This window comes from Pan troglodytes, chromosome 6 (assembly GCF_028858775.2).
Source record: "Pan troglodytes isolate AG18354 chromosome 6, NHGRI_mPanTro3-v2.0_pri, whole genome shotgun sequence".
Taxonomy (NCBI): Eukaryota; Metazoa; Chordata; class Mammalia; order Primates; family Hominidae; genus Pan; species Pan troglodytes.
In genome coordinates this window covers 74930382-74957489 of record NC_072404.2, presented here as the reverse complement: position 1 = coordinate 74957489, position 27108 = coordinate 74930382, and the positions used below count along the sequence as shown (strand labels likewise).

The 27108-nt window shown below is 41.5% G+C and overlaps 1 protein-coding gene across 7 annotated transcripts in view; it reads right to left on the bottom strand.

Moving 5' to 3' along the window:
* LOC744965 (S-adenosyl-L-methionine-dependent tRNA 4-demethylwyosine synthase TYW1) overlaps positions 1 to 27108 on the bottom strand; it is a 249248-nt gene that overhangs the window by 32767 nt on the left and 189373 nt on the right. For all 7 annotated transcript variants that reach the window (XM_024357846.3, XM_024357847.3, XM_063814309.1 and 4 more), the window contains 2 exons: positions 23518 to 23628; positions 11462 to 11629 (listed from right to left, as the gene is read on the bottom strand). In XM_024357846.3, coding sequence (XP_024213614.1) covers positions 11462 to 11629; positions 23518 to 23628 — 279 coding nt within the window. The remainder of the gene's footprint in view (positions 1 to 11461; positions 11630 to 23517; positions 23629 to 27108) is intronic.

Sequence of the window (27108 nt, the reverse complement as noted above, 5' to 3'; positions counted from 1 at the left end):
AGGGTTTGTTTTGCTCCTTTTCTGCTTCTTTCCCTTGTCTTTTAGTTACATCTCTGCTTCATTTTATTTATTTATTTATTTATTTATTTATTTATTTATTTATTTATGTTTGAGACAGAGTCTCACTTTGTCACCCAGTGGCACGATCTTGGCTCACTGCAACCTCTGCCTCCCAGGTTCAAGCAATTCTTCTGCCTCCGCCTCCCAAGTAGTTGTGATTACAGGTGCCAGCCACCACACCCAGCTAAGTTTTGTATTTTTAGTAAAGATGGGGTTTCACCATGTTGGCCAGGCTGGTCTCGAACTCCTGACCTAAGGTGATCCACCTGCCTTGGCGTCCCAAAGTGCTGAGATTACAGGTGTGAGCCACTGTGCCTGGCCACATCTCTGCTTTTCAACACTAGTACCCTTAGAGTAAATTGCTAGCCATTTATTAAATGGGATCTGATGAGATCTGATTAGGATTAGGAAAAGATGTTTTCATGTGTCAGGAAATTCTTTCCAGTAACACTGCAAGAGCAGCCATACAACCTTAACTGGGCGACACCTTTCAATTAAATAAAGAAAATGAGTTCACCTGGAAATAATCTACCAATATCAAATAGTCCCATCTGGATTGGCATTACTGTTCACTAGGAGATGTGAACCCCAACTCTACAGTGGTATAATGTCTGGTTCTGGACAAGATGGAGTAGACGTACCTCTCCCTATTCTGCCTGCTAAGTACAGCTAAAAATAGAGGATATTACATATAAGGCAAGCAAAAAGATTCTCAAAGGTAGAGATAAGAAGGCACACTGGCTAGGGGCCTTGGGATCTGAGGAACAACATGGTGGTGGCTTTCTTGAGTTTTATTTTTGGCTCAGATATCCTGGACTGGGCTGCAAGCCAGAAACACCAATGGCTGCGGACAATTATTGGATTAAAAAAAAAAGAGTCCCAAGTAAAGACTGCTCTCTTAGGACAGCAGGAACAGGGCAGCCTAGGAAGACAGAAAATTTTTAGACAATAACCAACCTAGGCCATGAGAAAAACGGGCCTCATTCCCATCCGGTCAGCAAATACTGAGTGGGGAACCTAGACTCCTACCTTCACCTGGTTATAACGAGGCACCCCTCTTGACTCCTACTACCAGGGCGGTATCAGAGAAGGTGACTGGGGAATCCTGCCCTCCTCCTCCCCTCCAGCTGTAATGTCATACAGACTACACAGAGAGCCTGGACTTTCACTCCACCTAGCAGTAACAAGGCACCTCTCCCCCATACACTCGAGTGGTGTCAGAAGAAGCTTCGTGGAGAACCAGGACTTCTGCCACCACCCAGCAGCAATAAGGCCCCCCCCACCGCCTCCATCCTATAATGTCAGTGGAGTCTAAGGGGGGAACAGTCACAAGATGGCTCTCCCTTCCTCATCAGAATGGTATCACAGGAGGCTGACGGGAGCCAGAACTTCTGCCCCTACTTGGCAGTAACAAGGCACCCTTCCTACAATAGGTCAATAGAAGCTGAGGGGGGAAATGGACTTTTACCTCTCCCTGGAAGTAAGGAGGTAACACCCTCTCATGCCATCCCCACAGTGCAGTGTCAAAGGAGGCCGGCTAAGACAGAAGATTTATTAATAAATAAGATCCAGAGTCTCCTAACATAACACCCAAAATGTCTGGGAAACAACTGAAAATCACTTATCATACCAAGAAACAGGAAAATCTCAACTTGAATGAGAAAAGACAATCAAAAGATGCCAACGTGGTATGTGTGTTGGAATTATCTGATTAAGATTTTAAAGTAGCCATCACAAATGTGCTTCAATGGGCAATTAAAAACGGACATGATAAATAGAAAGTTGGCTGGGCATGGTGGCTCATGCCTGTAATCCCAGGGAGGTGGAGGTGGGTGGATCACTGGAAGCCAGGAGTTCAAGACCAGCCTGGCCAACATGGTGAAACCCCATCTCTAATAAAAATGAGAAAATTAGCTGGGCATGGTGGTACACGCCTGTAATCCCAGCTACTCAGGAGGCTGAGGCAGGAGAATCATTTGAACTCGGAGGTGGAGGTTGCAGTGAGCCGAGATTGTGCAATTGGATTCCAGTCTGGATGACAGAGTGAGATTCTCTCTCTCAAAAAAAAAAAGAAAAGAAGAAGAAGAAAGAAGGAAGAAGGAAGAAGAAAGAAAGAAGAAGAGGAAGAAGAAGAAGGAAAATAAAAAAGAGAAGAAGGAAGGGAGGGAGGAAGGAAGGAAGGAAGGAAGGAAGGGAGGGAGGAAGGAAGGAAGGAAGGGAGGGAGGGAGGAAGGAAGGAAGGAAGGGAGGCAGGAAGGAAGGAAGGGAGGGAGGAAGGAGAAATAGTTAAATAGAAATAGGAAAATAATCAAATGGAAACTTCAGAACTGAAAAATACAATAACTAAAATAATAAATGGTTCAACAGAATGGAAGAGTAAAAACACAGAATGAATCAATCTAAAGTTAGAACAAGAGTCTAAAAAACAGAGAGACTAAAAGAGAAACAAACAAAGCCTCAGATACCTGTGGGACCATAACAAAAAAAAATCTAACATTAGTGTCATCAGAGATCCAAAAAGAGAAGAGAAATAAGATGAGGCTGAAAAAAGTATCTGGAGAACAACTAGAAATTCCCCCAATTTGTAAAGGGCATATACCTGCAGATTCAGGAAGAGCATGCCTCCAAAACAACAGACCCAAAGAAATCCAGGCCAAGGCAACCTGTAATCAAACTTCTGAAAACTCAAGACCTGAATATTTTTAAAAATCTTGAAAGCAGGGAGAGAAACATCTTACCTAAAGGAGAAAAACAATCAAATGACAAAGAATTTTTCATCAGATACCAGAGAAGCCAGAAGGAAAGAAAAGAGCTGTCAATCCAGAATACTTTACCTGCCAAAAACATGCTTCAGGAATGGAGAGGAAACCAAGACAGTGGCAGATGAAGGAAAACTAAGAGGACTGGTTGCTATCACACTGGCTCTAAGAGAATTGCTAAAGGAAGTTCTTCGAACAGATGGGGAAGATTCCAAAGGAAACTTGGACCATCTGGAAGAAAGAACGAACAACAGAAGGAGTAAGAATATGAGTAAATACAATAAACTCTTCTTCTCTTGAGTTTTCTAAGTTACCTTTGATAGTTGAAGCAAAAATTGTAATATGATGCCATGTGATTTTCACTGTGGGTGCAGGAAACACCTAAGATATTCTAAGTAAGGGAGGGAAAAGAGATTTAAGAGAGGTAAAGTTTCCACATTTCACTCAAACTGCTAACATGCTGACACCAGTAGACTGTGATATATTATATATGCATAATGTAATATGTAAATCAACCACTAAAAAGTCTATATGAAGAGACGCACTCAACAACAGTGCAGAGAAATAAAAATGGAATTCTAAAATAGATTGGCATAGTAGACTAAAAAAGTATGACAACTGTATGTTGCCTATAAGAAACACTTCAAATATAATGATACAGGCAGGTTGAAAGGCAAAGGACAGAAAAACATATACCATGCAAACACTGATCAAAAGAAAGCCGAAGTGGCTCTATTATCGTCAGATAGAGTAAACTTCTGTTTATATATCCTTCTTCCAATGAGAAAACTACAGAGATGGAGGAGATTAGCGGTCGCCAGAGGCTAGGGATAGTTGGTATTGGACTACAAAGGAATAGCATGAGAAAGATCTTTGTGGTGATAGAACAGTTTTCTATCTGGGTCGTGGTGACGGCTACATAAATCTACACACAAAACAGCACAGAACTAAACACACACATGTGAATGCATTTAAAATTGGTGAAATCTGAATAAGGTCTATGGGTTGTACCAATGTCTATTTCCTGATTTTGATAACGTACTATGATCACGTTATCTATGAAGATGTTATCACTGGGGAAAACTACATGAAGGGTACCTGAGACCTTTCTGTACCATTTTGCAGCTTCCTGTGAATCTATAATTGTTTTAAAGTAAAGATTTGGTATTCAGTTTTCTTTTGTGGCTGTCTTGGTATAAGAATAGGAAAGTAGTCCTTCATTCAACATGACTGCAGCAGCTTGCACTCTCTTTCAGAAGTCCCGGGATTATTAGTAGAAATTGAGGCTGGGCTTACGGTGGCTCATGTCTGTAATCCCAGCACTTTGGGAGGCCGAGGTGGGAGGGCTGCTCGAGCCCAGGAGTTTGACAGCAGCCTGGCCAACACAGTGGGACCCCATCTCAATAACAAATTTAAAAATTAGCTGGGCATGGTGGTTCATGCCTATAGTCCCAGCTACTCGAGAGGCTTAAGCAGGAGGACTGCTGGAGCCTGGGAGGTTGAGGTTGCAATGAGCCATGTTCACGCCACTGCACTCCAGCCTGGGTGACAGAGCGAGATGAGACCCTGTCTCCAAAATAAAAAAAATAAATTGAGCAATCTCCTGAGAAAGCTGAGAATGATAAACAGCTTTTTGATGATTCGGACCTCTCTGGTTTCAGGTCACCTGACCCAGCTCAGGAGCTTAAAGAAAGGGCCAATGGACCAGGCCTGAGAAGCGACTACTTCCTAAGAAGTGGTACCATATTTTCATTTCTTTCACTAGACACTAGTATAAGAATACAGAGGCCATGACTGGAAAATGACAAGATCTGCATACTCCGAGATCAACAAAGAAAAGGAAAAGAAGCGCCAGAAAACACATAATTGGAAGGAATCTAAATGAGCCTTGTTTTACTTTTTGGATGGGTTTCTGTATTATTTCTTCGTGGCCATGGTTCCCAAGCAGTGGGAACAGAGTACTCACTGGGACACTGCAGGGTATCTTGAATTTTAAAGAGGAACGCAGTGACACTGGACATCTGTTGGGCATTTCAACAACTGCTAGTTTGAGATAGTTCCCAGTTTCAACGTTAGGTTGTGTCACACTTCTTTCAATGATGTCATAAGAAATAGAACTGCTAGGTATCTCTTTTGACCTACAGGTCTTGTGAAAAAGCTATTGAGGCACTAGAGCACTATGAATGTGCAAATTGGAAACCTCCACATTAGGGTATATCTGGTGTTTAAGTAATTAATTTCAAAGCATTTTGGATGCTTGACCATCTGTCTCACTCTGGGCATTCTAAGGACAACTTCTCATAATCTGGACTCCATAATTTGATATCTATATCTTTGCTGGAATTTCTTCCTGACGTCACCGAGTCAACCCATTCACTCTCTACCTACATGAAAAATAAATATGCAAGTAACATCATCTCCATGGACGACACCATCACAATCACCCATTTCCCAGGTTAGAGGCCAGGGAGTCATGCCTGAACCTGCACACTCGTTAATGGTCCTCATTTAATACTTTTCCAGGTCTACCACTCACCACTCTCATTCATCACAGCCTTTGTCTCAGACCCCCATTTCACCCTCAGATTGCTAGACCTGAGGGTGAAACAGTTGCTGGACCTGAGGGTTATAACAGGTTTGTTGTTGTTGTTGTTGTTGTTGTTGTTGTTGTTTTAGAAATGGAGGAGGGTCTCACTCTGTTGTCCAGGCTGAGCTAGAATTCCTGCACTCAAGTGAGTCTCCCGCCTCAGCCTCCCGAGTAGCCAAGACTACAGGCACACGACACCACAGCTGGCTATCGCAACAGTGTTTTAACTGGCTTCTCTGTCTTGCAGCTTTTCAATCCATCCCCTGTAATGCTGCCAGACAATTTTTTCTGAAACACAAATCTTCACTGTGGCACTCCCCTACCTAAAGCTCTTCAGTGCCTCCCCATGCCCTTTAGGGAAATAGAGAAAATGACATTTAGGATGCCATTCAATGTTATCTGTGATCTTAAGCCTGCCTAATAATCTCCTTCCCCTGCAACCCTTCTCTTGACCTTCAGCCATCCCAAACTACTTGTGGTTCTCAATGTGCCATGTCTCCGTGCTTTTCCTTGGACCTCTGCTTGTACTGTTTCTGCTTAAATGTTTTTCCTACTTCAGCCATCATTTAAGATCCAGTTAAATGGCGCCTCCTCTGTGAAGCCTCTCCTGATGGGACCAAGTAGTCCTCAGAATGCACCCATTGAGCTCCATTCCATTCTTCCATCATAGCTCTGATTACACTTCTCAGCACTTTTTTTGTTGAGATATTTGTCGTTTTCTGTTAGCCCATTCTTGAAGGCAGGAACTGATATGGTTTGACTGTGTCCCCACCCAAATCTCACCTTGAATGGCAGTTCCCGTAATTCCCACGTATTGTGGGAAGGACCTGGTGGGAGATAACTGAATCATGGGGTGGTTTCCCCCATACTGTTCTTGTGGTAGTGAATAAGGCTCATGAGATCCGATGGTTTTATAAGGAGTTTCCTCTTTCGCTTGGCCCTCTTTTCTCTGGTCTAACACCATGTAAGAGGTGCCTTCCACCATTATTCTGAGGCCTCCCCAGCCATGTGGAACTGTGAGTCCATTAAACCTCTTTTCCTTTATAAATTACCCAGTCTCGGGTGTGTCTTTATCAGCAGCATGAAAACGGACAAATACAGGGACCATTGTTTACTCATCTTTGTATTCTCAGAGTACCCAGCCCTCTGTATCCTCAGAATACCCATGTGCCTGACACACATGGGTATTCAACAAACATTATAGAGAATAATGAGGGTCTATCTCAGATTCTCTCCTTTGTCCTGGCGCACACTTGGTGCCATGTCTGGTTTTGCACTGATCACACTGATTTTCCGTCATTTTCCCCACTAAACCGCGAGCTCCTTGTGGGTGGGGGAAGACCAATAAAAGCAGCAGTAACAACTATTTATTAACTGCCTACTTCACTTCAGGTTCCCTTCTAAGTTCTTTCTTTCTTCTTTTTCCTTCCTTCTTTCCTTCCATCCTCCCTCTCTTCTCTTCTTCTCTTTCTCTCTCTCTTTCTTTCTTGATGGGTTCTCGCTCTGTCGCCCAGGCTGGAATCCTTCTAGGTACTTTAAATATGTTACTTTTAATCTTGATAATGGCCTTGAAAGCAATACTATTAGTATCAATTTTGAATAAGGATAGGAGGGATTTAATTAGAGAGAACGGAGAGACAGAGAGAGAGGAACAGGGAATCTAGAAGAGTGGTTTAAAATCAGTACAGTAATGAATAATGACCACTGGGACAAAGAGTAGAATTCCTGAGTCCATACTGATAAATAAACATATAAATGGGAGGAAAGGGAGGGCTTTTGTTTACAATAGAATGCTGAAGGCAAATGTGGAAGGAGTGGTACACTTACAAAAATCACTATTTTACAATCAATAAAACATTTTATCAGGCAGGAACCATCAATAAGTGCTAAGTCAATGGGGAAATTTTGGTAAGAAGCGAGATACCGCATTGTCTTAAGGTACCTTTTCATAGATAGCTTATCAGGTGCAAAGGAGAGAAACAGAAGAACTGGGTCAAAGTAGTTGGCTGAACAAAATCATCACCACTAACGAGGGAGATGTGGACACCGGGTACCAAGTGTGACACGATGAAAAGGACACGTCACCAACACAGTATTCCATCTGAGGACATACAACCTCAATCTAGCCACAAGGAAAAATCAGGCAAATATAAAACAAAAACCATTTCTTTTATTTATTTATTTATTTTTTTGAGATGGTCTCACTCTGTTGCCCAGAATAAAGTGCAATGGCATAATCACGGGTCACTGCAGCCTTGACCTCCTGGGCTCAGATGATCCTTCCACCTTAGCCCCCTAAGTAGCTGGGACTACAGGTTCGTGCCATCACGCCTAGGAAATTTTTCTATTTTTAAATAGTGATGGAGTCTCACTATGTTGCCCAGAGTGGTCTTGAACTCCTGGGGTCAAGGGATCCACCTGCCTCGGTCTCCCAAAGTTCTAGGATTACAGGTGTAAGCCACTGCACCTCACCAAGAAACATTTCTATTAAAAGAAAGGGAAGGGGGGAACTGTATTCTTTTAAAATAGCAACATCATAAAAGACAAAGGAAGACTGTGGAAATGTTCCAAATTGAAGGTGACTACAGAGACTTAAGAAGAAAATATAGTATCTGCCTAGATTAGGGGTTGGGTAACTGTGGCTGGTAGGCCCAATCTGGCCACATTTAGCTCACAAACCTGTTTTAAGGACAGTCTTTGCATTTTTAAAAGGTTGCAAAATGAGTAAACAAGCAAAGAAGAATATCTGACAGAGGCTGTATGTGCCTTGCAAACCTCAAATATTTACTTCATATAAAAATTAAAATATTTACTTTATATCTTCTTTTTTTTTTTTTTGAGATGGAGTCTCACCCTGTCGCCCAGGCTGGAGTGCAGTCGCCCAGGCTCGACTCACTGCAACCTCCACCTCCCGGGTTCAAGAGATTCTCCTGCCTCAGCTTCCTGAGTACCTGAGATTACAGGCCCCCACCACCACACCCAGCTAATTTTAGTATTTTTATTAGAGATGGAGTTTCACTATGTTGGCCAGGTTGATCTCGAACTCCTGACCTCAAGTGATCTGCCCGCCTCAGCCTTCCTCCCAAAGTGCTGGGATTACAGGCATGAGCCACCACACCGGGCCCACATTTTCTTTATAAACAAAGTTGGCTGACTCCTATAGAGTAGATCCTGAACTGGAGGGGGAAATGCTATAAAGGACATTACAAGCTGATCTGACAAAATTTGAATATGGATGGTAGATTAAAGTCATGTATCAGTTTACAATTTTGAAGTTGATAACTGTATTGTGGTTGTAAGAGAAAATATTCCTAGTCTTAAGAAATTCACACTGAAACATTTAGGGCAAAGGACCATGACCAATGCAACATTTCCTCAAATGGTTCAGAAAAGACGATGTGTGCACATGTATGCTGGGGGGCAGGGGGCGGGGGTGGGGAAGGGAGGGAGAGAGAACGAGAGAGAACGGGAGCAAAAGAGAGAGAGCAAGAGAACAAGCAAATGGTAGAAAAATGGTAACAGGTGATTTTGCAAATCTGTGTCCTTTGTTCTATTTTTATCATTGCACTTTTTTGTAAATTTGAAATAATTTCCAAATTTAAAACAAAAGAAAAAGAAAGAAGGAAGGAAAGAAGGGAATACAGGCTCTGGAGTCAGATGCCAGGGCTTAAATCCCATTTCTACTCCTTACTGGCTGTTTCATCTTGGGCAAGTTACTGAACCCTTTGATGTGTCAATTTCTCTTCCATAAGACAGAGCTCAGACTGGGCATGGTGGCCCATGCCTGTAATCCCAGCACTTTGGGAGACTGAGACAGGTGAATCACTTGAGGTCAGGAGGTCGAAACCAGCCTGGCTAACATGGTGAAACCCCGTCTCTACTAAAAACACAAAAATTAGCTGGGTGTGGTGGCTCACGCCTGTAGTCCCAGCTACTCAGGCGGCTAAGGCAGGAGAATCGCTTGAAGCGAGGAGGCAGAGGTTGCAGTGAGCCGAGGTTGCATCACCGCACTCCAGCCTGTGCAACAGAGCAACACTCTATCTTAAAAAAAAAAAAAAAAAAAAAGACAGAGGTCTTGATAGTACCTACCTTGTAGGGATGCTGTGAGGATTTAAAAATACACTTGGCAGTGTCTGTCACACATTAAGCATTCACCAAATTAGGTGTTTTTATAAAAATAAAAATAACTGAAGCAGCAATAACTGAATCATGCTATGAGCCAGGTGCTGTGTTAAGTGTTTCATAACAATGGCCTTGGCTAGCAATATACCCATTTTCCAGATGAAAAGCTAAAGAGACAGGGGCCAAGATTAAAGCCCTCTAATCAATCTGACTCCACGCATAATCTCTTCTCATTCATTACACTACAGAAAGATGAAAGAACTTGCACAAAGTCACCTAGTTAACAAGTGGTAGTGTAAGATTTGTGCCAAGTCTACTTTTCAATTAACCCTGTGGCTTTCCATTCTTCATGTCTGAGCACTGTGTCCCTTGCTGCACACCCTGGTGTCCAGAACTCAGCAGGCATTCAATAAACACTTGAAGAACTGAATTGGCTTGAATGAGATGGTTTGCTATCTATTTCCTCTATCCTCATGGGAAAAGAGAAGAAATCTTACAGACTGAAGTAAAGGATTAGACTAAAATTAAATTGTCCTGTTTTAAATGTTCCTTTGAATACTGCCAATGGTTTTGAAAGATGCCTTGTAGTATAAAAAAGATCAATGGACTAGAGGGAGAGAAGGCTGTGATTCCAGTTTGACACAGCCATTTAAGCCAGTTTCTTCACCGTTCAGACCTCAGATTCCATAAGGAAAAAGTGAGAGGGTTAAATCACGTATCTAAAACACCACATTAGAGATCTTCTGATCCTAGGCTTGACTTGATTTCTAGAAATAATCTTCTAAATGCAACGTACAGAATGCAATCACAGGTAACAAGGCACTGGAGAAGACAAGGCAACATGAATGAGAACCTGCAGAAATGACAGACAACAGACACATGCCCACAGGAACTTTAGTCATTGGAATTATCAGATACAAACCATAAAACAACTCACTTCCAGTACTCAAGAAGATAAAACCCAAGCTTGAAAACTTCAGCAGGGAAATAGAAATTATACAAAATAGCATTTTTGAAATAAACCAAGCAGAAATTATACAATTAAAAAAACATAAAATACAAAATTAAGAAATTAATGGTTGAATTTAATAGCACAGGAGACACAGCTGAAGCAAGACTTAGTGAACTGGAAGATGAATCAATAGAAACTACCCAAAATGAAATATGGAGAGATGGAGAGACAAAAGCACAAAAAATACAAATGAGAAGGCAAGAGATATTTAAAAAATATATAATGACGTCTAACATATGTTTAATTGGAGTCCTAGAGGAGAACATATAATGAGAAAGAATAAGTATTTAAAGAAATAAAGACTAAGAAATTTTCCAGAACTTCTCCAGAAAATTAGCAAATTATTTTAGTGGCCCACCTCTATCAAGAACCGGATTTTTCCTTTGCTAGGAGTTATTTACTTAAGAAAGATACTAGATTCATATACTTGTTCTATCTAATAAAAGGACTAAAGGGGAAAAATGGAAATAGTGTTATAAACTAAAATCCCAAACAAAATTCTCCAGATGCCAAGATTCAAGCAATCTAAAATTTGATAGATACCACAATATTGCTTCTGACAGCTAGAAACTCATATGGGGACTATTTACTATTTTAGCTTTTCCCTGTCATTCCAGGAAAGGACTAGAGGTTATTACAAGGGCATTTTGCTTTTGTTTTGTTAGCATGCACCTTCTAAAAATTGCAAACCAGAAAGTACTTCAAGATGTCCAGAGGAGGGCTAAACAAGAAGCAATTTCACATGGAAAAGAGTTTATGAGCCCAGCAGACAGAATTTAGTGCTTTCTTATTTTTGTTTTGGGAAAGGTAGCAAACAAGCAGATAATCCCTCTAACAATGTAAGAGGAAAATAAAGAGAGAAGAGAAGGAAAGAACAGCAGGGTCGGGGAACAGAAGAATCCATGTTTGAGTTATTCTTACCTTTCTGTGTGCTATCAGGAGGCAATTAGAGTGTTCGTGTTCACATGCAATTTCATAGTCGGGGATCAGATCCACCAACTCGCGGACAAACTGTACCACTTCCTCATGCCAGGGCACGTGGGCCATGGTAAGACTGCTTGCTGAACTTTCTCCGCAGTAGGTAACGCCCTGTGGAAACAGTATAACCATCAGAGATGACTACAGACCTACCTGCATGTCATAGAAGAAGACTTTCAGAGCCGGAAAGCCTTCTTGAGGTCAACCAATGCAATCCAGTCCGTATTTTACAGTGAAGGAAGTGAATATAGAGATGATAAAATCTGCCTAGGAGACCATACAAGTAGCAACTGACAAAGACAGCAGGCTGATGCTCTTGCTACTCTATGACATTGCTGGGGCTTAAGTACCTGCGCTTTCTACCATTGTCACAATCTAGGCTGTCTGGTAACAATAATGTATTTGAATCAATAGCATGTCTTTTGATTCAGATTCATCTGTGCACTATAATTGAGGAATTATGAAGGGGTTATCACCCCTTAGGACAATAATGGGGGCATAGTGGACACTCATAAAAATTCACTGACCAAGTAATTGATTCACTGGGAAAATAAGCTGAGCTTCCATTTTCTAGTATAATTGAGATTGAAACTGGCAAACTTTTTCCTTAAAGTGACAGATAAGGATCCCTTTAAAATTATTATTATTATCATTATTTTTGAGACAGAGTCTTGCTCTGTCGCCCAGGCTGGAGTGCAGTGGCGCAATCGCGGCTCACCACAACCTCCACTTCCTGGTTCAAGAGAGTCTCGTGCCTCAGCCTTCCGAGTAGCTGGGATTACAGGCGCCTGCCACCATGCCTGGCTAATTTTTGTATTTTTAGTAGAGATGGGGTTTCGCCATGTTGACCAGGCTGGTCTTGAATTCCTGGCCTCAAGCAATCTACCTGCCCCAGCCTCCCAAGGTGCTGGGATCACAGGTGTGAGCCACTACACCTGGCCTAAAATTATTCTTTAAGGAGTTCATTTTGTAATAAACTTTGAATGTGGTTACATAAACAATCATGCCAAAAGGGAAATATATTTGTGCATGTACCTATATACCTTTACACACAACTACATATACACATGTATTTCACCAACACAGAAATTCTTAAGTACAACTGCAGAAAGTTAAATTATCTAACTCTTTTGGACTCTACCTAATAGCCAAGGCATACAAGACCCCAGAATTTCATAACTAAGTTCTTTATTTGGTAAATTACATAATGGTAAAATGATTAATTTTCTAATACTAAAAGATTTATCTTATTTCTTCAAATAAATCTTAACTCTGTGGGCTCTTCAAATACCCACAAATCAAACTTTTCTCAACAACTTGTTGAGAAAATCCCAGAAATGATTCCGCTAAGTGGGGAATAACTTGGAGGGAGTGGGGAGAAAGGCATGTGCACCCCTCATACACATTCACTCACACACACACACACACAAACACACACAAATACATATAAAGACAGGACACACACACACACCACAGACAAACTGGAGAATGCAGAATGACACTGAATTTTTTTTTTTTTTTTTTTGAGACAGAGTCTCATTCTTGTTGCCCAGGCTGGAGTGCAGTGGCCTGATCTCGGCTCACTGCAGCCTCCGCCTCCTGGGTTGAAGTGATTCTCCTGCCTTAGCCTCCCATGTAGCTGGGAATACAGGCACATGCCACCACACCCAGCTAATTTTTGTATTTTTAGTAGAGATGGAGTTTCGCCATGTTGGCCAGGCTGGTCTTTAACTCCTGACCTCAATTGATCTGCCCATCTCGGCCTCCCATGTGCTGGGATTACAGATGTGAGCCAACACGCCTGGCCAACACTTAATTTTTAAAAACCAACAAATGAGCAGCGTGACCCTGACCCTGATGACAGAGCTGGGACTTGGATGAAGACTCACATGAGCTTTGCCAAACACTCGACTCAAGACAGCTGTTCAAACAGATGACTGGTGCACTAAACTGTGATGGCCTTTGTGGAATATAAACCACAGCCACCCAGCTTAATTACAATAAACAAGAGAATATTCTCAGTTTTCCCAGTGATTTAGAGAATTCATTAAATGGAGTTCGAGCTGAAACTGTGCCCTACAGAGTTAAAGAAACCAATGACTAACAGAAATCCTTGTGTTTGCAGGATGGCCGTATAAGAAAATAAACAACTTGCTAAAACTGCTGAAACTCTCTCTGCTTGTGAGATTTAAAAAAACTGGCTGAAATTGGTTGGAACCAACATGTCCAATGGAGTCTGAATAGAAAGAGCTTGCTGACATCACAGCCCGAATTTCCACCACATTTCATACTAACTCCCCCTGAATTTGCATATGCAAACCACGAGCAAGGATGATCAAACAGACAACTGCGCGTGTCCGAGGACTTTCCAGATCTCCCCTTTCCTTCCACCAATCACTTACTAATCTGAGAATCCATCCCCTAATAAAACCACTGCCTTAAAGCCTGCACAGGAAGACAAATTTGAGCTGGACTTAGTGTCTCTTTATTAGTTGACTTGCAATAAAAAAGCTTTCTTTTCCCCCCTCAAAAACTCTATGTCAGTTAGTATTGGCTTCCAGGGCATCAGGCAGTGAGCCCCTTTTGCTCAGTAACAGAGCTTAAGGTGAATAAAAAAGGCAAATAATGATATGGTTCAAGACATCATTACGAAAGCATGGCTGGAAAACTGCTAGCCTTACCAAGTGCATAAAAAACATGAAAATTATTTATTGATAAGCATTAGTCATAAAAGTGTACTCTACCTCAATTTAAATACTGCTTATGTGTGGATTACACAAACCACCATGTATGCAGTAGCTACTTCAAAGGACTTTCTTTTTAATATTTAAAAAGTTAGTTCACTGAATCATAGAGTTGTTAGATAAGATCTTGTCTTCGTGAGAACAGCTTTTGAAAATATTTTAATATTTTATTACTCAGCAAAAATAGCCATGAAGCACTGAGGGGAGATTTAGTTTGGGAATGGAATGAGAGAATGCCTGCTGCGGTTCATTATCATGACTCCACCCATTCCTTATGACTCTATGATGCTTTATGGTATTTTCACATAAAAGTTCTCATTTTTGCCAGATAAAACCCTTTGAGGAGGCTAGGCACGGTGGCTCATGCCTGTAATCCCAGCTCTTTGGGAGGCTGAGGCGGGCAGATCACTTGAGGTCAGGAATTCGAGACCAGCCTTGCCGACATGGTGAAACCCTGTCTCTATTAAAAATACAAAAATTGGCTGGGCGTGGTGGTGCCCGCCTGTAATCCCAGCTACTTGGGAGGCTGAGGCAGGAGAATCGCTCGAACCCGGTAGGCAGAGATTGCAGCGAGCTGAGATAGTGCCTCTCCACTCCAGCCTGGGCAACAGAGCAAGACTCTGTCTCAAAACAAAACAAAACAAAAACCAAACAACAACAGCAACAAAACCCTCTGAGGGAAGCAGTCCTGGGTAACTTCCTGAGTCAACCGCAGAGCCAGAGGCTGCACCGTGACAGAAATGCTCTGGGCAGAAAATGTTCTTGGTGACTTAGACTGGGGGTCACCTCAGGGACCCCGAGCTCTCACTCAGGTGCCCAGTGGCTCTGTCTGGTTTTCTCTCTGCTGCGACTGCCCCACTTCATCCTACCCTCTAGTCTACTGATGGCTTGCCCTGACTTTATTCCTGAGCACAGAATTATCTAAAAAACTTTCCCTTCATATCACAGTTGTCTGCCACCTTCTCACCCACTCTCACCCTCACCCTCACCCTCACCCCCAACTCCATTTATCAGAAGCAGCAAGTTCTTCACCAAAACTCTGAATAAAGAACAGTCTGAAGAAAATAGATGGGTACAGCGTGGTGATGGAAAAGCCAAGTCACTCACACCAGAATCTGCAGGCTGAGGAGTAACAAGCAGACCCCAAGAATGTTCGTGAAGAACAGGATCATTTATGCATCCTTGAGTTTGCAGTGAAAAGCATAACCCACACTTTTATAACCTGTGGCTTTTGGACCCATCCCACTGCCCTAGGAGATGGGGGCTGCTATACTGTGGCTATCTGAGCGTTCAAACCTCATGCTGAAATGTGATCCCCAGTGTTGGGGGTGGAGCCCAATGGGAGGTGTTTGGGTCACAAGGACAGTGTCCATCTGTCTGTCTCTCTGTCCGTCCGTCTCTCTCTCTTTCTCTGCCTTCTGCCATGACTGAAAGCAGCCTGTGGCCCTCACCACAAGCAGCTGTTGGCACCATGCTTCTTGTAGAGCCTGCAGAACCATGAACCAAACAAACCTCCTTTCTTTATAAATTAGCCTCAGGTATTCCTTTATAGTGATGCAAACAGACTAAGAAGGGGCCATAAAGTCTTCCTCACTGGCTGCTTGGAGAGTTTGCCTTGGGATTCATGGTCTGTGGGAAGAGCAGTATTTTGCTGGTTTGACTATTTGATATTCTAATTAAACCAACTGGGTGTCAAAAGACTCCTAATACTGTTTTTGTCCCCTATAGTTTGATGAGAAAAGAAACAATGACGTTATGACTTTTTTTCCCCATAATATACCCCAAATACTTCATTCCTTTATCCTAAAAATGCTTCAATAACTCCCCTTTAAACCAGCCCGAGCTTCTCACCACGGCACGAGGCCTTCCTCACCTGCCTCTGTAGCTTGCGCTAACAATGGACCATCAGCCATTCAAGCCCCTGTCTTTGGCCATATGCACAAGTAACTCTAGAGCTGGACTGCCCACTCAGCATCCTGTCTGCACCTGGCTAAACCGACCCATCATTTCTTTAACCTCCATTCAGGAACCTCTACGCTATCTGACCCTGATCTTATCACATCCTGTGCAGTTATCTGTTACCAGGTAACCGGTATAAAGAAGCATCAAAACTCTGAGCCCTTTGAGGGCAGGGGCTGTGCCTTGCTCTTCTTGGCACCCCAAATCAATCTATGCTAAATGAACAAAAAATCAAGTCAGACATTCTCCTATGACATTAAACTCCACAACTCTTTTCTAATCTAGTACAAAATTTCATTCACATGACTCAGGAGTTTTCTACTCTGTAACAGTTATGAACCAGCTGATAAACGCTGGCTAGGGACTGCTACATACAAGAAAAACTGACAGTATTCCTCACCTTTGTGGGAGAGAGTGAGGCTATGCTAAGACAATCATTTTGCAGGGTGCACTCTGCAAGGATTGAGCACTACACACAGCTAGGGTGCCAACAGTAAGTAGTTTTAAATCGTTTGACAACAAATAATTACTGAGCACGTCCTATTCTCAAGGTGTAATGCTAGGCAGAGAACACACAGACAGTATTTCATTTACAAATGGATTGTGTTACAAAAGTTTTCAGCAAGACAGATGGTTGTAACATGAAACCTTTTCACAAGCAAGCAAGCAAATAATGACAAGGAAGATTCTCAGGCTAGCAAATAAAGGCCTCTTTAAGCCTAATGAAGCTAAGATACATGCTAATTTACAAGGAATATAGCAGAAAAATATTTTACAAGACTGGTAAAGAAAGAAAAGAGGAAATCGATATGATAAAGCAATAGCCTCTATTGATTTCGTTTAAATAAATGTGCTTAATGGAAAGTGATCTAAAAACTTACTGAATCTGGGCATACATTACCCCATTGAATTCTCAAAACAAACTTATTAAAGAGATATTCTTATGCAAATTTTAATATTGACAGAATTTAGGCTCAAGGAGGATGAATAACCTGTCCTAGGCTACATTGGCACATTTTACGTAGGTATCAAAATTGGGCACTGCCTCTCACCCCACATGAGACTCTAGTAAGTGCAGACTATGGGAGACACCAGATCTGACACGCACACACGGACAGACACACACAAACACAAACACACACACACATACATACACATACCACACACACATGCATATACACACAACACAATGCACACAACACACACATGAACACACATACATGCACACATACAACACACAAGTGCACACACCACACACATGCACACATACAACACACATGCACACACACCACACACATAAACACACCACACACACATGTCAGGGAGAAAAGATGCCGAGGGCATGCCTGGCCATGACGCCACTCCCGCATTTACAGTCGCCCTTCCTGACCCAAGGGTTGTTCATGCTACCACTTCTATGACCAAAGTTAAGATGATTTTTCCTTTGACTCACAAAAGAGAAACTGCACACAGGGTAGATAGAAAAAGGAAGGTAGAGTTTCCTAAATCCAATTAGGTTAGTGCTACAAGCAAAATGAGAAAAAGAAGTTGAATGGGGTGATACATACATGTTAGAAACCTTCCTCACACTGGATTTAGAAATTTGTCAACAATTCAGTAAAGTACTCTGAATGCACACACATACACATACATGTGTGTTTCCATTTTAAAATCAAAGAACTTAATAACAAAAAGATAAGCAACTCAATTGAAATACAAAGGGTATGAACAGCATTGTGTCTGCATCTGCAGGGAGCTCCAGGCATATCTGTGAATCTAGGGCCAATTTGTATTATTGATTTCACATCTTGGGGGCATTTATATGACCTTGAGGTACCATAATACTAAATTTGAATTCCAAGGCCATTCGAGGGTAAGGCCCTGGAGAGACTTTTCCTTTTTACCAAACGCACGGGTAGGGAACAAGCCTTCCAAGTGTTACTGTGTCCGTGGGTAAGTTTTCCCCTAATCCATCCTTTCATTGAAGGTGAAAGGGCCTAGTCTTCTGTCCTTTAAACCCGAGTACTGTCTACTAGGACCATGGAGTACTTCCAGAATGGTCTCTTTTCTTCCCGCTCCAAGAGTGTCTCCCTTACAGCCCTGACAGATATGCACCTTCCCAAACGTATGGTTTTCATAACAGATTCACTTCTAAGCGTTAATCCTTAGAGAGGTTTGAGGTTATAGCCTGCCATATTGCTAGTTCTTATCAAATGTTTTATGGAGAGGTCTTATTATTAGTATTGTTGTTGTTATTTATTAATTTTTTTTTGAGACAGAGTCTCGCTCTTTTGACCAGGCTGGAGTACAGTGGCATGATCTCAGCTCACTGCAGCCTCTGCCTCCTGGATTCAAGTGATTCTCATGCCTCAGCCTCCCGAGTAGCTGGGATTATAGGCGCCTGCCACCACGCCCAGCTAATTTTTGTATTTTTAGTAGAGACAGGGTTTCACCATGTGGCCACGCTGGTCTCGAACTCCTGACCTCAAGTGATCTGCCTGACTCGGCCTCCCAAAGTGCTGGGATTACAGGCATGAGCCATGAGGCCCAGACAATGATTTTTAAAACTCCTCTATTTTAGAAATTTTTAACTTTAATTAATAAGACAACAATGACAAAAAGATGTATTTTCAGACATTCTGTAGTTCAATCCTATTGAACAGGAAAAGCATGCCTTCTCCATTTACTGATTTCATTTGTCTTTTGAATTACAAACCAATGCATGCTCATTGTAATAATCCACACAATACATAATTACAAAAAGTAAAATTAATAAACATTTCCCTCCCCTTCTCCCAAATAGGTCACTGTTAACAATCTGACAGATATCCTTCCATACTTTTCTTACATAAATACATCTGAACATACAACATTGAAAATGTAATCAAGGATTTAACATGCAAATTAAAATTTAAAAAATGGAATTGCATAATAAATATTATTCTAGAATTTGTTTTTCCTCTTAGTAGCAGTATGCTATATTCTGTAAATATCCCTTTTGCGACTACAGCATCAAAGGAAGAATCTCATTAATTTGCTGGACAAATGACAGGTAAGTTAACAAAGCATGAGACTGACCTCCAGTGACCAGGCATTTGACATTCATTGCAGGACATTTCTCCCTGGGGTCTTTTATGAAAGATATGACATGACTGAATGTGCCTCCCTCTGATGTAACATGAACTGTTATTTATTACATTATATTTTATCATCAAAATATTTATTTTAAGCCAGGCGTGGTGGCTCACGCCTGTAATCCCAACACTTTGGGAGGCCAAGGCGGGTGGATCACCTGAGCTCAGGAGTTCAAGACCAGCCTGGGCAACATGGCAAGACCCTGTCTCTACAAAAAGTACATAAATTGGCCAAGCATGGTGGTATACACCTGTAATCCCAGCTATTTGGGTGGCAGAGGCATGAGAACTGCTTGAACCCAGGAGGCGGAGGTTGCACTGAACCGAGATTGTGCCACTGCGCTCCAGTCTGGGAGACAGAGTAAGACCCTATCTCAAAAAAAAAAAAAAAAAAAAAAATTAATTGTGGTTATACATTTCTCCAAGAGTTTTCAATTATAAAATCTCTCAGAGTAGGTCATTTTACTTTTATAGATTTTTGCTTATTTTCAATAAAACATTCATTTCCCAATAGCACATTCATATAAAATTTTTCATCTCCAGAGCTTTAACAAGGCCTATCACATGGAGAGAGCTCACAAATATTGTTGAATGCAAGGACAAAATAGTAAAATGGAAATTTTGAAAGAAAACTTTGTTGTTAATAGCATCTTAGCTAGGCCGGGTGCAGTGGCTCATGTCTGTAATCCCAGCACTTTGGGAGGCTAACGTAGGAGGACTGCTTGAGGCCAGGAGTTCAAGACCAGCCTGGGCAACATAGTGAGACCCCATTTCTATAAATACAAAAATGTTTTAAATTAGCCAGGTGTGGTGGTGTGCGTCTGTCGTCCAGCTACTTGGGAGGCTGAGATGGGAGGATCACTTGAGCCCAGGAGCTGGAGGCTGCTGTGAGCCATGATTGCACCACTGCACTCCAGTCTAGGCAACGGAGCAAGACTGTCTCAGAAAAACAAAACAAAACAAAACATCTCAGCTATAGACAGAAGGCTTTATCTATTTCCTAGTGATGTTCATAGTTTGGTGAACCAAATAATACCCATCAGAGAAGTATACTGTTTACCAAGTAGCTGTCATTCTTTCAAAAATAATGTTGACTGATTTTTTTCAGATTTAAAATACCTGTTCTTTATAGAAAAACATGACTGCGAAAGTAAGAAAGGAGGCGGGGAGAGGTGGGGCGGGGGGGAAGAAAGGAAGGAAATGAAAAAAAGGGAGATCCAGCCAAGCTGCTTTATTATAATAGAGGTTTTACTGCAACATAATTTGAGGCAGCATTCTTTAATAGCTAAATCATAAATTAAAACACCACTAATCTCTGATGTTGGCAAGGTTTGCTTAAGCTGATACATATATTTTCAGCTGCAGTTTGTATCTTTGCATCATTAGAGCTCCTGCCAAGAGTAGCCTTTTGAAATTAAGTGCAATTTCAAGAGTGTCTTCAGCCTGACCAGAGATAAAATGTTACATACTCAGACAGCAGTATTTCATCTGTTCCCACCTCCCCACCCCTCTAGAGTAACACCAAAAGCTAAACTCACCAAAAGACAGCTGTAAAACCTCTGATATGACACAGACAGGGTTCAGTTTCAAAGCCATAAACGGAAATGAGCAGAGTTGGCTTTCCCAGACAGGGTACATTTTCTCATCACTTCTCTTGTCTTGTGGACAATTAGTTGCCTAAAAAAGCCATTACTTCCAAACATTATTTCTAGCCCTATCTTATCCCTGAAACTTCGAGCTGATAAAACCTATGATCTATTTAAACTTCTACTTGGATATTTAAAAGATATCTCAAATTTAATGTGGCCAACAGGGAGCTCAACATTTCTCCCCAAATATGTCCCCTTTTCCCTCCTGGTTTCCTGTATCTCAGCAAACAGTTTCACCATCCACGCAATGGCTTAAGCCAAAAACCCAGGTGCTATTCTTGATTCTTTTTTCTTTCAGCCCGTACCTATAATCTAGCAAAATGTTTTATTGGTTCTACTTCCAAAAGGAATCCTAAATGTACCCACTGCTCTCCAGCCCTAGTCCCACTGACCTTCCCCAAACCATCTCTTGCTTGGACTAACCACTCACTTTGTGACTGTTGTGCCTACTCTACTGCCCTCTATAACCAAGCCATGCTGCAGCAGTGGGGTGATCTTTTAAAATCACAAATCAGATTGCATCTCTCCCCAGCTTCACGCCCTTCCCTAGTGCACCTGTATTTACAAAGCTTACCATCAAACTTAGTTTAAAATCCAATCCCCTTATCTTTGCTTGAAAGGCCTCATAAAAGCTGCCCCAGCCCACTGCTCTGATTTATCCTGTGCCACTGCCAACCTCAGCCACTCCACTAGGATAGCACAGGACCTCCATGCACTAGCACCACCTGCCTGGAACGCCCTTACCCCAGGTTTCTGCTTACCATTTAGGTATCAGTTTTTAAAATGTCATCTCAGGCCTGGCGCGGTAGTTCTAACCCTGTAATCTCAGCACTTTGGGAGGCTGAGGTGGGTGGATCACTCAAGGTCAGGAGTTCGAGACCAGCCTGGCCAACATGGTGAAACCCCGTCTCTACTAAAAACAGAAAAATTAGCCAGGTGCGGTAGTGGGCAGCTGTAGCACCAGCTACTTGGGAGGCTCAGGGAGGAGAATCGCTTGAACCCGGGAGGCGGAGGTTTCAGTGAGCCAAGATCACACCACTGTACTCCAGCCTGGGTGACAGAGCGAGACTTCATCTCAAAAAACCATAACATAACATAACATAACATAACATAACATAACATAACATAAATAAAATAAAATAATAAAATAAAATAAAATAAAATGTCATCTCAGAAAAGCTTCCCTAAAATAGTCAACCACCATATCTAGTAAAATAATATATGCATTTACCCTTTGACCCAGCAATACACTCATCGGAATCTATCCCAAAGAAACACTTGCAAAAATATGAGAGGCAAGCAGACATTATGTGACTCCTGATTGGAGTATACAAGACCACCAGTGAAATATTCCTGGACTACAAACAAACCCACACACACATGCACCCCTGAATTTAATCAATCTTCTCTTGATCTAACTGTAGGCACCAATCCACAGGATGCACAGGAACATGCACTCAACAAAGTCTAAAATATAAACATAGGGCATCAGCCAAGATGCATGATCCATTTTCTACAGCAAAGTGATTTCTAAGAGGAAAAACAAAACACATAGAAGAGGAAATTAAAATTTTTAGTTGAAAATTTTTAGGTATGAGCCCAGCACTCTGAATAACTGTTTCAAAAGAATACACATCAGCCGGGCACAGTGGCTCACACCTATAATCCCAGCACTTTGAGAGGCCGAGGTAGGAAGGTCGCTTGAGGCCAGGAGTTTGAGACCAGCCTGGGCAAAACAGTGAGACCTTCTCGCTACAAAAAATAGCCAGGCATAGTGGCGTGCACCTCTAGTCCCAGCTACTCAGGAGGCTGAGGTAGGAGGACTACTGGAACCCAAGAGTTGGAGGCTGCAGTAAGCTACGATCACAGCACTGCACTCCAACCTGGGTACAGAGCAAGTCCTTGTCTCAAAATAAAATAAAATAAAATATGAAATAAAGTATATAAAATAAGAGTAGAAATCTTTTAGGAATATATGCTGAAATAATTCTGGGTAAATGATATAATTTTGGTGGTTTGCTTTAAAATAATCTGGGCTAAGAGCAGAAAAAATGGGTAAAGGTATAATTGAAACAACTCTGGGTCATGAGTTGATCATTTTTGAAGGTGAGTGATGGGTGGATGGGAGTTCATTAGACCAATCTCTCTACTTCCGTATATGTCTGAAATAAAGGTTTATGTAAAAGCCAACCAATTACTCACCACCACACTATTTTATTTCTCAGCATATTCATGTCACTACATGGTTTTTAATGACTCATTTTGTGTCGACTGTCCATCCTCCCACTAAAATACTAGCTTTATAAGAGCAAGAGCTTGGTCTTCTTGACTGCTATTATCCCCAAGGCCTAGAACAATTCCAGGTTCTTGATGAATATCGATCACGAAATGAATACATCAATAAAATTCCTGGGACCTCTAGAGTTTTACAAGGTTTTAACTCCACGATGGCCAACGAAGCACCACGATTCTTTGTCACTCCACCACAGCCACCAGAGTCAGCAGGGGCTTACCTTCACTTCGATGAAGTCAGGATTCCCCAGGGACACGAGCTGCGCGTAGGCCTGGAGCTCATCCACGTTCCATGCTTTCACAAGTGTCAGTCTGTAGACAGTTCGTTGTTGCTAAAACAAAGGAAAAGCCAAGTTCGTTGTTATCTTGGTGGACGTCACCTCTTAACCTAGAGGGTTTCTCAAGCTTTTTCAACCCACAGAACCCAGGGCAGGCAAAACTCATCATGAACTTTTGTAAACTGAAGCTATATTTTGAGGAAAGATGAAACAAAAATAAACACTATGATTCTAACATGCCTTATGGAAGGCACATGAGACACTGACATATTTCTTTTCTCTGCCCCACAACATTTAACACTATGCCAGGCACCCAGAGGTTTCTTGACACAGACACACTGAATTACATTTAGTAAGGAATGATAAACTGACCAAACAGTGTTAGGCTATAAAAAATTAATTGAAATGCCCTCTAGGCTTTCAGGTAATAATCACCCAAGTTGTTAGTGACAAGAATTGTTAGTAAGTCCTGTCTTCTTTCCTACTCCCTCATTATTTAATGATCTCTTGGCATTTCTTGCTGGCAGAAAAGGTACATGGATGGATTATCAATGTTGCCATTTGTGTGCCATATAACCACAAGAGGGACTGGCTTTCTTTCTTTTCTTCTTTATTTTTTTAGAGACAGGGTCTCGCCCTGTTGTCCAGGCTGGAGTGCAGTGGTGCAATCCTAACTCACCACAGCCTCAATCTCCTGGACTCAAGTGATCCTCCTGCCTCAGCTTCCCAAGTAGCTGGGACTATAGGCACACGTCATCACGCCTGGCTAAGTTTAAAAATTTTTTTAGAGATGGGGTCCTTGCTATGTTATTCAGGCTGGTCTCGAACTCTCGGTCTTAAGTGACCCTCATGCCTGAGGCTTCCGAAGGGCTGGGATTATAGGCACACACCACTGAGCCAAGCTAGATTTCTGAAAATGTAATTAGACACTAGGCATTAAAGCCTTTAAAAAGCTTACACTCTGACTTTGTAGCTCCCTTTTAGAACCCAAAACAAATGATTAAAAATTCAAAAACACTAAAAAATCTCAGGACAACATTATTAATAATGGCTTAAGGCCGGGTGTGGTGGCTCATGCCTGTAATCCCAGCACTTTGGGAGGCCGAGGTGCGGGGATCACCTGAGGTAAGGAGTTTGAGACCAGCCTGGCCAACATGGTGAAACCCCATCTCTACTAAAAATACAAAAATGAGCCAGGCGTGGCGGCATGCACCTGTAATCCCAGCTACTTGGGAGGCTGAGGCAGGAGAATCATTTGAACCTGGGAGGTGAAGGTTGCAGTGAGCTGAGATCACGCCACTGCACTGAGACAGAGCAAGACTGTCTCAAAATAAATAAATAAATAAAAATAAGAAGAAGAATGGCTTAAAATCTAAAGTGAGACCCACCCCTTGAGTAGGTGCAGGACCTGTGACTTGCCTATAACCAACAGACTATGGCAAAGGTGATGGGATGCATGTGGTTCTATGTACATGATTACATGCATCTGTAGCAAATGCCCAGGTAACACTCAGGCTGCCAACCCTCAAACCACACCTGAAGTAGCAATGCTCAAAATACTCAAGAAAAAAAAACAGTAAAGTGAAAGGGATGCACAAAATGATACCAATCTTATTAGTCTATGTTTGAAAACTTCCAACATTAATAAAAAAGAAACACTTGAAACCTTCATTGAAGAAAACTAAGAGATCGTTAATAAGGAATATTAGGCAGCCACATCAGAAATTAATGTTTTCCAAGCATATTTACTCATGTGTACTCAAAAGTTCCTTCTAAAATGCAGTATATCATGCAAGGAAAGACAGAAATCTTCCAGATTCCCTTTACATACTTATAATTCTTCCAATGCCAAAAGCTAACAAAAATAGTAGAAAACTGCAGACCTATCTCACTCATACTTATATATGTAAAAATCTTATAGAAATTTTAGCAAGTAAAATTCAGCATTTTGTTAAAAATTCCGGGAATGCAAAAACAATTCAATATTAGGCTATACAGTAATACAATTCATTATACTAGTAGTTCAACACAGAAAAACCACATGATCATCTTCATAGATACCCAAAGGTATCTGATATAGTTTAAAAGCCATCCCTGCTTTTAAAACAAAACAGAATGAGCAAATCAAACACCATTTGGTAAATTCAGTTAATTAAACACATCCTTAACATTAAAAAAAAAAAAAAAATCCACAACATTCTCCAGTCAATAGTCAACACTATTCTTACTGGCTAAAAAAATGGAGGGGCCGGACGCGGTGGCTCACGCCTGTAATCCCAGCACTTTGGGAGGCCGAGGTGGGTGGCTCACTTGAGGTCAGGAGTTCGAGGCCAGCCTGGTCAACGTGGTGAAACCCCATCTCCACTAAAAAATACAAAAATTAGCCGGGCATGGTGGCAGGCGCCTGTAATCCCAGCTACTTGGGAGGCTGAGGCAAGAGAATTGCTTCAACCCGGGAGGCAGAGGTTGCAATGGGCCAAGATTGCACCACTGCACTCCAGCCTGGGCAACAGAGTGAGACTCTGTCTCAAATAAATAAATAAATAAATAAATAAATAAATAAATAAATGCATTTCTATTTAGTTGGACTAACAGAAGAATTTCTGCTCTTTCTTAAAAAACACTTTTCTACAAGTTATAATCAAAGCAACAAGGCCAGGATAAGAATTACTGGAGAATATACGAAAAATAATTAATTGTAAATAATATGACTGGCTTCTTGGAAACCTGAAAGAATCAACTAAAAATGAGATTAGGCCAGTTACCAAAATATATATATATATATATACATATATATATACGTATATATATATATATACGTATATATATATGTATATATATAAACCAACAGCTTTCCAAGGATACAGTAGTGAGTTAAATGTGGACACTGGGGCCAGAATGAATCCCAACCCATGTACTAGGTATCATTACCTCTCTGTTCTTAGTTTCTACCTGAATGTAGCATTTAGCACGTGGAATCTAGAACCAAGCTTGGCAGCAGCGTATCATACCAAGTATTAGCTATTATATGCCAGCAATCAGCAATTTCAAAATTCAAGAGAAAGCATATTCTACTTATAATTATGAAATGCCTAGTGTTTCAGCTGGGTGCACTGGCTCATGCCTGTAATCTCAGCACATTGGAAGACCAAGATGGGAGGATTACTTGAGGCCAGGAATTCGAGACCAGCCTGGGCAACATAAAGAGACCCCATCACTACAAAAAATACAATAGCTGGGCATGGCTGAAGCAGGAGGATTGCTTGAGCTTGGGAGGTGGAGGCTGCCGTGAGCCATGATCGCACCAACGCACTCCAGCCTGGGTGACACAGCAAGACCCTGTCCCCCCCCCCAAAAAAAAAAAAAATATATATATATATAATATATATATTCCTAATGATTAAATTATGAAATAGCATGCAGGACAGTGAGTAAAATTAACTTTTCTAAGAAACCTAAACAAAAACCCATCTACATGGAGAGCCATGATGGATTTATAAATATAATGTAATTCCAATGAGAGTTTACAATTCA